The sequence below is a fragment of the Musa acuminata genome, chromosome BXJ1-10 (assembly GCF_036884655.1).
Source record: "Musa acuminata AAA Group cultivar baxijiao chromosome BXJ1-10, Cavendish_Baxijiao_AAA, whole genome shotgun sequence".
NCBI classification, from domain to species: domain Eukaryota; kingdom Viridiplantae; phylum Streptophyta; class Magnoliopsida; order Zingiberales; family Musaceae; genus Musa; species Musa acuminata.
In genome coordinates this window covers 23,674,941-23,687,777 of record NC_088336.1, presented here as the reverse complement: position 1 = coordinate 23,687,777, position 12,837 = coordinate 23,674,941, and the positions used below count along the sequence as shown (strand labels likewise).

The 12,837-nt window shown below is 36.2% G+C and overlaps 1 protein-coding gene and 1 long non-coding RNA gene across 2 annotated transcripts; both read right to left on the bottom strand.

Annotated features, from left to right (window-relative positions):
• Positions 1–21: 21 nt before the first annotated feature.
• LOC135595602 (uncharacterized) lies at positions 22–3,592 on the bottom strand. Its single transcript, XR_010480521.1, has 2 exons — positions 423–3,592; positions 22–300 (listed from the first exon to the last, which is right to left on the bottom strand). It is a non-coding gene; the product is annotated as an uncharacterized LOC135595602 (long non-coding RNA).
• A 3,353-nt stretch (positions 3,593–6,945) lies between these two features.
• LOC104000918 (soluble inorganic pyrophosphatase 4) lies at positions 6,946–11,305 on the bottom strand. The gene is made up of 9 exons (XM_009423072.3): positions 11,148–11,305; positions 9,672–9,813; positions 9,548–9,576; positions 9,174–9,239; positions 8,991–9,098; positions 8,700–8,765; positions 8,469–8,589; positions 7,834–7,915; positions 6,946–7,303 (listed from the first exon to the last, which is right to left on the bottom strand). Exons 2-9 carry the CDS (start codon positions 9,802–9,804, stop codon positions 7,261–7,263), a joined length of 648 nt encoding a protein of 215 aa, XP_009421347.1. The 5' UTR covers positions 9,805–9,813; positions 11,148–11,305; the 3' UTR covers positions 6,946–7,260.
• Positions 11,306–12,837: the final 1,532 nt, after the last annotated feature.

The window sequence follows — 12,837 nt, the reverse complement described above, 5'->3', positions numbered from 1 at the left end:
ACTGCGCACTTCGATACACCATTATTGGCTATCCTGCCCAAGAGATATGTAATATTTGCCATTAGCATGTATATCTGAAGGGATATTTGTATAAAAGAGATCCTTCAGAACATAAAAATTTCCTGTATATGTATCTACTTGAGAAAATCGTGCAAAATTTTCAGAATTTAAAAATCTTACTACATATATAATTTCACTTTGTAAAGAAGAGAACAAACGAAGACCAATTGCTGCAGTACCAATCAATCACTACTCAAAATGCTTTCTGCCTCAGTTTTCAACAAAGTAGCATAAATGTCCCTGCAATTATACTTCAGAGATCAAAAGGAGAGAAACTATATGCAAATAGTAAATATGAATGAGATTAAGTAGGTAGCAAGCTGAAGAAATAAAGAAATGATGACAAAAATGATAATACTTACATGGAGTGCTGTATTGCTTTCTGAGCTGAAGATTCAGGCAGGTAGATTCCCTCTTTACTTTTTCCTTATCTGATTTTCTATGTTCAAGGAGAACCAAATTTGATAAGTGAAAAACATCAATATCTTATTGGATAAAAAACATGGATTTATACTTCTGAGAAGAGTTTCAGATAAACTGAACATCAATGCACATTTTCATGAGAGAAACCATCAGTACATACTCAATGAGATCAATGCCTGTCTCCTGCTTTGCATAAGATGCGCCAAAACAAGGAGATGAAAGCACATACTAAGATGATGAGTATGGTGAAAATATATCTTAATTGTTTGTGCTGTAGAAGCAAAAGTAAATATACATTCTAGCGCAAAATACCATCCTATTAATGATCTAACTGAGTCATGAAAACACTTATTTGCAAAAGTAGGACATCAAATATTTTCTCTATATTGTACACTGGTGGGAGTCTTATGCACTAGGCTATTCTTTTCTAAAATATGAGAATGATCAGTGAATTGTGCATGAGAAGCATTTAAAGATGTAGAGTGTCGGCTGGATCTAAGTTGGAGATTCAGTTGGCCATATATCTTTACTTTGTGGATAACATTTTACAAATAAGTTTATGTTTTAAGATTGTTAACAAATAGTGTTTTAAGACTCCTCAAAGTAACTGAACAACTATAAATGATAGAGACAATACAAGGGAAAATAGCTTGTATAAGAAGTCATCATAAGTCCAAGTCAGTTGTGCTGTGTTTGTCCCGCATTTGTTCCACATGTGCACAAAGTAAAGTTGGATGAAGTTTTGCTGCTTTATTTCTTCGGATCTCATGACTGGCTTTAAGATCTTAGAGATGTGATAGCGTTGCTGTTTCCTGTTATAATATTGTCCTTGAAAGTCACTGATCTGCCCAATCTGTTCTGATAGAGCTCTATCTACCAAATCATATCAATGAAAATAAACCTAATAATTTTCGTTAATTTTTTTTTATGCCGACAACAATGGCATTTTGCATAGGCTTTGCAGATTTTGAACCCACATCGTGTGGTATGAACACATCATATATCTGCCCTTTGCATATGGATAAATGATGCCGGCAGGCTACTTATACCTTTGGGCCTAATTTAATGCGGATGAGGGCAATGACAGGCACAATAATAATAATGGTTACTTTATTTTCTGTGTAATAATAATTCTTATTGATGGCTTTAATGATGTGCATGACGTGCAACCTGAAAATAAATCCTCAGACATTAATAGCTGGGCAGAAGAGGCTCAAATTCTATGTTGATTAATTAGCTTGTTGATTGACAAACTATTGTCTTCTGTGATACATTATGGATATAGTTTGACGATGAGCCATGGTTAAGCTAGGGTGGCAAAAGTCTCAAAGTACATTTCTTTTGCATGTTTTTGTTTTAATATATATTTTTTTTTTTTGCATTTCACTCATGGTTAGTAAATTCTACATTCTTCGATGTTCCAAAAACTATATATTTAGGATGAGATGATGAACATTCTTTATGTTGAAAATTCATTGTATGTTTATCAGATTCTCATTATGGCTTCACCTCCTGAAGTACCAGCAAAGGATTCTGACATGCAAATTTCTGATCCACCCCGCTCAAAGAAAGAATACTTTCATCCATGCCTACAAGGTCTGTTACAGCACATCCTTGGCATTATCATTAAATAGGTACTCAATCTCCTAACAAAAATTTTCATGTAATAGCGTGTTCATCTCTTTCTTTGTTAATTCCTTTCTTAATTGGACTTTGGATTTTGCTCGCAGGCCCTGGCCAATAATATTCAACTGTGTAAGTACACTAAACTTTTCAATAATGAGCTGTCCTATCACAGGGTTTGATACTAATAAATGGACTTCAATGTGGTGCTAGAACATTAACTTGGTAAAGTTGTTTTGGTATTAAAGTAATTGTGTGTAACCTAGCTGACATATTCAATTGTTGGGTTCTTTGACGATTTATAATATCTTAATTGATCAATTCATTTTATAGGGTCTTTCGAATTTATATTTATGTGGATGAAAAGGATACTTCGTATTTGTACTTAAAACAGGATGCCATGACTGAGAGTAAACAAAAATATTGAATTTCTACAGGTGGTGGAGCCGGTAAGGGGAAGCAAATTGAAATGTGAATTTGACCCAAAAAAACAAAGTGGGTTGATAAAGGTATGCGTGCTACTTTTACCTTATTGTTTCCTTTGTTCTTTCTGTTGGAAGTTAATGATCCTTATAACTAATGGTTTCACCCCACACACTCTTTGCGAAGATAATGATCCTTTGGATGTATTGGTTATTGTGGAGGTTTGTGGCACTCTACCCTCATGGTCATAATACACATTTACATTTACGTATATGAGGCATATAGTTTCTCCACAAATACTAGTGCATAAGGCTATATGAAATGTTTCATAACTTTAAGTCTTAAGTCTCAAATAGAATTCAGATAAAATTCAGGCTGCAACCTTAATGCTCTTCTAATACATGCTATTTTCCCTTGTATTGTCTTTTTATCATTTATAATTGTTCAGTTACTTTGAGGAGTTTTAAAACACTATTTGTTAACAGTCTTAAAACATAAACTTATTTGTAAAATGCTATCCACAAAGCAAAGATATATGGCCAACTGAATCTCCAACTTAGATCCAACCGACACTCTACATCTTTAAATGCTTGTCATGCACAATTCACTTATCATTCTCATATTTTAGAAAAGGATAGCCTAGTGCATAAGACTCCCACCAGTGTACAATATAGAGAAAATATTTGATGCCCTACTTTTGCAAATAAGTATTTTCATGACTCAGTTAGATCACTAATGGGATGGTATTTTGCGCTAGAATGTACATTTACTTTTTGCTTCTACAGCACAAACAATTAAGATATATTTTCACCTACTCATCATCTTAGTATGTGCTTTCATCTCCTTTGGTTTTGGTGCATCTTATGCAAAGCAGGAGGCAGGCATTGATCTCATAGAGTATATGTACTGATGGTTTCTCTCATGAAAATGTGCATTGATATCCAGTTTATCTGAAACTCTTCCCAGAAGTATAAATCCATGTTTTTTGTCCAATAAGATATTGATGTTTTTTGTCCAATAAGGAGAACCAAATTTGATAAGGAAGAGTTTCAAATAAACTGGACATCTGCATTGATGTTTTTCCTTATCAAATTTGGTTCTCCTTATTGGACAAAAAACATCAATATCTTATTGGACAAAAAACATGGATTTATACTTCTGGGAAGAGTTTCAGATAAACTGGACATCAATACACATTTTCTTGAGAGAAGCCATCAGTACTGAATGATAAAGAGACAACTATAAATGATAAAAAGACAATACAAGGAAAAATAGCTTGTATTAGAAGAGCATTAAGGTTGCAGCCTGAATTTTATCTGAATTCTATTTGAGACTTAAGACTTAAAGTTATGAAACATTTCATATAGCCTTATGCACTAGCATTTGTGGAGAAACTATATGCCTCATATACTTAAGTGTAAATGTGTATTATGACCATGAGGGTAGAGTGCCACAAACCTCCACGATAACCAACACATCCAAAGGATCATTATCTTCGCAAAGAGTGTGTGAGATGAAACCATTAGTTATAAGGATACACATCATAATGGTACAGCATATGGTTTACCTGTATATATAAAATAAATACAAAACTTCCAACAGAAAGAACAAAGGAAACAACAAGGTAAAAGTAGCACGCATACCTTTATCAACCCACTTTGTTTTTTGGGTCAAATTCACATTTCAATTTGCTTCCCCTTACCGGCTCCACCACCTGCAGAAATTCAATTTTTTTGTTTACTCTCAGTCATGGCATCCTGTTTTAAGTACAAATACGAAGTATCAGTTTCATCCACATAAATATAAATTTGAAAGACCTTATAAAATGAATTGATCAATTAAGATATTATAAATTGTCAAAGAACCCAACAGCTGAATATGTCAGCTAGGTTACACAATTATTTTAATGCCAAAACAACTTTGCCAAGTTAATGTTCTAGCACCACATTGAAGTCCATTTATTAGTATCAAACCTTGTGATAAGACAGCTTATTATTGAAAAGTTTAGTGTACTTACACAGTTGAATATTATTGGCCAAGGCCTGCGAGCAAAATCTAAAGTCCAATTAAGAAAGGAATTAACAAAGAAAGAGATGAACACGCTACTACATGAAAATTTTTGTTAGGAGATTGAGTACCTATTTAATGATAATGCCAAGGATGTGTTGTAACAGACCTTGTAGGCATGGATGAAAGTATTCTTTCTTTGAGCGAGGTGGATCAGAAATTTGCATGTCAGAATCCTTTGCTGGTACTTTAGGAGGTGAAGCCATAATGAGAATCTGATAAACATACAATGAATTTTCAACATAAACAATATTCATCATCTCATCCTAAATGTATAGTTTTTGGAACATCGAAGAATGTAGAATTTACTAACCATGAGTGAAATGCAAAAAAAAAAATATATATTAAAACAAAAACATGCAAAAGAAATGTACTTTGAGACTTTTGCCACCCAAGCTTAACCATGGCTCATTGTCAAACTATATCCATAATGTATCACAGAAGACAATAGTTTGTCAATCAACAAGCTAATTAATCAGTATAGAATTTGAGCCTCTTCTGCCCAGCTATTAATGTCTGAGGATTTGTTTTCAGGCTGCACGTCATGCACATCATTGAAAGCCATCAATAAGAATTATTATTACACAGAAAATAAAGTAACCATTACTATTATTGTGACTGTCATTACCCCCATCCGCATTAAATTAGGCCCAAAGGTATAAGTAGCCGACCGGCATCACTCATCCATATGCAAAGGGCAGATATATGATGTGTTCAGAACACACGATGTGGGTTCAAAATCTGCAAAGCCTATGCAAAATGCCATTGTTATCAGCATAAAAAAAAAATTAACGAAAATTATTAGGTTTATTTCCATTGATATGATTTGGTAGATAGGGCTCTATCAGAACAGATTGGGCAGATCAGTGACTTTCAAGGACAATATTATATCAGGAAACTGCAACGCTATCACATCTCTAAGATCTTAAAGCCAGTCATGAGATCCGAAGAAATAAAGCAGCAAAATTTCATCCAAATTTACTTTGTGAACATGTGGAACAAATGCGGGACAAACACAGCACAACTGACTTGGACTTATGGTGACTTCTGCATTTTATGCACCAACTCTTTTCTGCAACAAAGCAATATATAATAATACTATAGTCTAGATGAAAAAGAAAGTTCGGTTATATTCTAGAAAACCAGAGTCATCCCTGCAGATCTACTACGAGGAAGATAGAACTAGTGTATCTGGAACCCTAATCAGGAGAGACATTTGAAAGAAAATGGTGGAAGCAAGATCAGACATATTTCTTGAACTCCAAGACTAGATCCAGCAAAATAAGTACATGAAAGTTGAAACTTCTATATCTGGATTCACAAGCAACTAGCGCAGGTAAAATCCTTGATATATAGCAGAACAAGATCCGATTCGGCTCAGAACTAAACAGACAGAGACGGAAGCATATAATCCTTGATATATAATCCTCGATCGAGGCCCATGTCTCTGGCTCCGATCTGGCCCGAAACGCATCATCAAACTTCGAACAAAGAACCCTCAAAGACACCCAACCCAACACACAAGGTTTCATGTAATCGAAATTCAAACAGTAATAAAAACGTAAAAAGACAGATCTGAGGTGTTCCAAAGAGAGGTTTACCGGAATCAGTAGATCGGAACAGGAGCTGGAACCGCTCCGGATCTCCTCGAAGCCGGAGATCAGAGCAAGGGAAGAGAAAACGAGAACCAAGCCCTAGAAATGGAGTCGGGCCGGCAGAAGAGAGAAAAAGACGAGATGGATTTTGGCTTCCCGCTTCCTCCCCTTAAATAGGGGCTCTGGCGCTTTATTGTAACCTCGCTAAGTTCGAACCTTCGCGTTCCCGCGTCCGTTCGACGTGATGGCTCCACGTTGCCGCCGTAATGTAAAGGTGCAATCTCGCTCATTAAGTAAGTTGAAAGGATGAAGTGTGTTTTGTTGTTCTAGCAACTAAAATAACTATAACAATGTTGACTAGAACAATTAAAATAACTACGAAGCCTAATCCAGCTCCGAAGCGTTCACGTCCAATTCGGGTCAAAATTAAATGTGGCTGACAACCAAACAAAGAGACTAGCTCTAACATCTTTACTCGCACTATGCGATTTCACAAGACATCTCATACAGAACCCACTATGGCTTTGGGATGGCAGATATGCATAAGACACATCTCATACAGTAGAATTTGCCCGCTCGGTTTAACAATCCCGAATGATGTCAAGAGCATTAACAAGGATTTATAATCTATTTTAGCATTAATGTCAAAAGTAATGTAACTAGTCGATCTTCCTATGACTCAAATAATGGAGGTAACCAGTCCAGCATTTTCCAAAACATACAGGTTATCATATTTTGCAAAGATCACCAGAGATGCAGTACACTGTTTGGCTTTTGATAATAGGAGAAAAATAGACACCAAGTGTTTACAATCACATGAACAAGCAACTTCCAGTCTAGTCTATACAATCACATGAATAAGCAAGCAACTTCCTATGCGATTAATAAAGTAACCAGGCTCGCAATTACATTAAACAACTAGCACTTTCGTTGTAACAGTGTCCACTTTGATATACCCTCATTGGCAAAGTGTCATGTAACAAGCATCAACAAAGAACTGTTTGAATGGTCCTCCTAGATATATATATATATATATATATATATATATAATCGCCCCTCCAAATGCCTCCTACCTCCTCAAGCTTTCAACAATGTAAGTAGCATAAAGGTCCCTGAAAGTAAGTTCAAATATCAAAAGGGGATATAGACTATGTGAAAAATAGCAAATACTACAAATCTCTTTTATAATAAAAGAATATGATTTACATCCCAAGTACAGGAATGCAATCAGAAATGAAGACCGTCCAAGTTGTTCCAGTCTGAATGTTCTAAAACCTAAAGACCAAGAATAACATTCCGCAAATTTGATTAGGGCATAACAAGAAAAAAGATAATACTGCGGTCCAATTTGAAGTTGTTATCACATGTAGGGCAATGTTATATGCTTTGTCATAAACAGTTGTGCTTAGGGATCATATTGTGAAAATGGTCCGAATTTTGATCCCCGATCACATGTCTCCCCAAGCATTAGGCAGGAATGACTCTAACTAAATGGATTAATTTCTTATGTATTTTGAAAAAAGCAACATCAAGTTTTAGGTAAGTATTTTATTGTAAAGATATACCAGTCCTGTAATATAATTGAGGATATGTAGGTAGCAAGCCAAAGATATAAAGAAATGACAAACATGATAATACTTACATGGAATGCTGTATTGCTTTGTAAGCTGAAGATGCAGGCAGGAAGTCATTCACGGCAACGTCCTTGTTTTCATTTTTCTTATCTGATTTTCTATGGTCAAGGAGAATCAAATTTGATGAGTTTAATACTTGTGGATTTATACTTCTGGGAAGAGTTTCAGATATAGAGGACAACGTTGCATTTTTCATGAGCTAAACCATCAGTAGTTTCTCTATAAGATCAATACTTGTCTCCTGCTTTGCATAAGATACACCAAAACCGAAGGAGATGAGAGCACATAAGACAATGAGTGGGTGAAGATATATCTTACAAGCATGTGCTCTAGAAGCATAAGTAAAAAATACAAGTAAATTGTAGCACAAAATACCTACCTACTAATGATCTAGGTTCGAGTCATGAAAACACTATGGTAAATGTAAGAAATCAAATATTAATTTTATCTATATTCTACATTGGCCAGAGTCTTACACACTAGTCTATCCTTTTCTTAAAAATGAGAGTGATCAATGAATTATACATGACAAGCATTTATAGATGTAGATTGTAGGGCGGACCTAAGTCTGGAAATTTAATTGACCATATTACTTTGTTTTGTGGATAACCTTTTAAAAATGTTCACAAATATACAAGGATACAGTCTTCAAAGAAACGCCTGATCTCAGCTAAACGATGTGGTGGGAGCTCTTTGATATCATTGTAATGCTTGTATTCAGGATCATCAGCACAGACGGCAATTATCTTGTCATCTTTCTCCCCCTGTTTATGATATGATGAATTGCATCAGCACCTTTTATATCAATGTCAAGCAATCAAATGCCTTGAATTATGAAATCAAATGGTCCAACATACTAATGCATAAACAAGACCTGATCGATCATAGGCATTAGACCAATGGCTTTAGCTCGAAGAAAGCATCCTGGGAGTACTGGTTCCTGTTGATTCAGCATCAGCAATTACTATTCTAATAGATTCCATTAAGTAACTAACAACTACAAATGTTAAAGGAAAAAATACAAGGGAAATAACTTAAAAATTTAGACTTAAAAATTATGAAAATTTTCTGATAGACTTATGTGATGGCATTTGTTGGGAAACTATTTCCTTTTATACACAAATGTAAATGAGTATTACGACCATGAGAGCTAAGTGTTACAAACCTGCATGATAACCAATACATCCAAAGGATCATTATCTTCACAAAGAGTGCGTGGGATGAAACCATAGTTATGAGGATACACCACAGATGAGTAAAGCACTCGGTCTACCTGCGTACACAAAGCAAATATGAAGTTTACAACAGAAAGCAGAAAGGAAGCAACAGGGTAAAGTACCATGCATACCTTTATCAACCCAGTTTTCTTGTCAAGTTCATATTTCACTTTGCTTCCCTTTCCTATTTCCACCACCTGCAGGAATTAAACTTTTTGTTTATAATATTAGGTACAGCATCCTGTTTCAAGTACAAATATATAGTATCCTTTTCATCCACATAAATGTAAGTCCGAAAGATCCTATAAAATGAATTATTGAATTAAGATATTAATTGTTAAAGACACCATCAGTTGAATATTTTAGCTAGGTTACACACAATTACTTTCATGCCAAAACAAGCAAAGTTGCCAAATTTTATGTTCTAGCACCACATTGAAGTCCTTTTATTAGCATCAAACCCTGTGATAGGACAACTCAATATTGAAAGGTATAATGTACTCACACAGTTGAATATTGTAGGCGCACCAGGGCCTGTAAGCAAAATCCAAAGTCCAATGAAGAAAGGAATTAACATAGAAAGAGATGAATAGATGACCACATGAAAATTTTTTTATGAGATTGAGTACCTATTTCAAGATCATGCCAAGGATGTGCTGCAACAGACCTTCTAGACATGGATGAAAGTATTCTCTCATTGAGTGGTGGATGAGAAATTTGCAGGCCAGAAGCCTTGGTTGGTACTTCAGGAGGTGGAGCCATAATGAGAATCTGATAAACATACAATGAATTTTCATTGTAAACAATTCATCATCTTATCTTAAATGTATACTTGTTGGAACATTGAAGAATATAGAAGTTGCTGGTCATGAGTAAAATGCAAAAAAAGAAAAAAACAGAAAAAGTATTCAGACAAAAACTTCCAAACAGAAACGTTCTTTGAGACTTCTGCTGCCCTAGATTAACCATGGCTCATTTTTAAACTACATCCATAATGTATCATACACAGTCTGCACATCGTGCACATTATTGAAAAATGGGACAGTGATTGTGGCATTACGAACATTAAAAGCCATCACTGAGAATTATTATTACAAAGAAAATAAAATAACTATCACTATTATTGTGACTGTCATTGCCCCCATCCGCATTAAATTAGGCCCAAAGGCATGAGTAGCCTGCAGGCATCACTCATCCATATGCAAAGGGCAGATATATGATATGTTCAGAACACACGATGGGGGTTCAAAATCTTCGAAGCCTATGCAAAATGCCATTGTTGTCAGCATAAAAAAATTAACGAAAATTATTAGGTTTATTTTCATTGATATGATTTGGTAGATAGGGCTCTATCAGAACAGATTGGGCAGATCAATGACCTTCAAGGACAGTATTAGATCAGGAAACAGCAACGCTATCACATCTCTAGGATCTTAAAGCCAGTCACGAGATCCGAAGAAATAAAACAGCCAAAATTCATCCAACTTTACTTTGTGCATATGTGGGACAAATGCGGGACAAACACAGCACAACTGACTTGGACTTATGGTGACTTCTGCATTTGATGCACCAACTCTTTTCTGCAACAAAGCAATATATAATAATACTATAGTCTAGATGAAAAAGAAAGTTCGGTTATATTCTAGAAAACCAGAGTCATCCCTGCAGATCTACTACGAGGAAGATAGAACTAGTGTATCTGGAACCCTAATCAGGAGAGACATTTGAAAGAAAATGGTGAAAGCAAGATCAGACATATTTCTTGAACTCCAATACAAAAGATCCAGCAAAATAAGTACATGAAAGTTGAAACTTCTATATCTGGATTCACAAGCAACTAGCGCAGGTAAAATCCTTGATATATAGCAGAACAAGATCCGATTCGGCTCAGAACTAAACAGACAGAGACGGAAGCATACAATCCTCGATCGAGGCCCATAACTGTGGCTCCGATCCGGTGCAATAAGCATTATTTAACTTAAAACAAAGAATCCCAAAGAGACTCAAATGATCCGATCCCAACAACAAGGTTACATGTAATTGGAGTTCGAACAGTAAGCAAAACGCAGAAAGAGAGATCCGACGTGTTCCGAACAGAGGTTTACCGGAATCGGTAGATCGCAACGCAGACAGAGGAGTTGGAGCCGCTCTCGGAACCGGAGACAGGAAGAGAAAACGAGAAGAATCGTAGTAAATATGAATCGGTTCAGAGGACCGGAAGAAGAGAGAACGGGAGATGGTGTCTGCCTTCCCGCTGTGCCCCACTAAATAGGACGTCTAAAACAGATCCCACGGTATCGGAATCGGCACCTTTGGCGATGCCACCGCACCTCGGACAGTGCCTCCGGGACCCACCGAGATCTCGACGCGCCTCTACCGTTCGTCGATGTGCTATGGTGCAATTACCCGGCACGTCACGGCACACGATTAACCACCGTGACGCGTCCACCTTTGGGCCTGTGCGTGACATCCGATGGTTCATATTGCCCCGATCACAGTGATTAGCGGATCGCGTGGGAGCGACGCGTCCCCTTAAGCAGGAGAAGGAACCGTATTCTGTTCCCCGTGGACGAAGGGGTGGGTTCGCCGCGGCAGCCCATGTGACTGTCTTCAACCGGCGGGTCCCGTCTGGACCCGCACGAGTTATTGGGAGGCCCACCATTCCCGGCCTGCGGAGGCCGTGAGAGAACGGAGATCGCACGCGTCGGGCACGTGACGGTGTGTTCATATATGCAATATATATTGGGATTTCATGAAAGAATATTTATTTTATAATCTTTATTTAATGTTGGATAAATATATATATATATATATATGCCATGTTTTGGGGATCATTAATTCAAATATACTAATTTTATGTGACTCGAATTTTCATCGTGCAATCACATATAAAAAAAAATATTTGAGGTAAACGACCATTATCGGACGTGTGCAGTTAGTTCCTACTAGTCTATATTAACAAAGGGAGGTGTGCATGGCAATGGTAGTCCGGCAATTTGCTGAGAGCCATTAAAGAAAGAGGAGTGGTGATGTATACCGAAAAGAGTGATAAGGGTTACAAAGCTTAAGTCAAGCTCTGAAGCGTCAATGTTGCTACAAGTCAACAACCATGAATCAATCAAAACTACAAGACACATGAATTAATTACAAGTCCCTATAGCTTGTAATTAAGAAATATTCACTGAGTTATTTTTATTCAAAGAATATTTTCTACTAATACTAATGTGGCAAATCATAATAGATTGTTTTATCATTTTAGGATAAACTGAACTTCACATGTCGGGCCATTTGCCATGTCAATTATTAAGGTAATACATAGCTCTTCCTTTAGAAAGTAAAACAAAAACCAATCACAACCCCATAGACTGTCAATCTGAAAGGTTTTGAAGGAGGAATAATAATGTATGTGGAATTTGTGGATTTGCAATTGAGGAAATCTCTAAGCAGGTGAGAAAAATCCTTCATACTAAATGTGTATAATCTCCCCGAGTGTGTATAAATAGCTATCAAGAGCTCACTATCAAAATGAACTAGATAATTACATCTTATACATTTCATAGTTTCTTCTACAATTTTCATCTTTCTATTTTTTTGGTTTAATTTTTAACAAACTTCATGTATGTTGCTTGCATTGTCAGCATCAACCTTTTAGGCCACAACTTACCTGTATGCCAATATGTCAGCTTATGCTTTTAAAGTCGCAAAAAGCCTGTTCTAACTATCACAGAGATTGTGTATGAGATGTCCACAAGTCTGTGTTTAATTGTAGGATTCTAGAATGATTGTGTTGTGCAC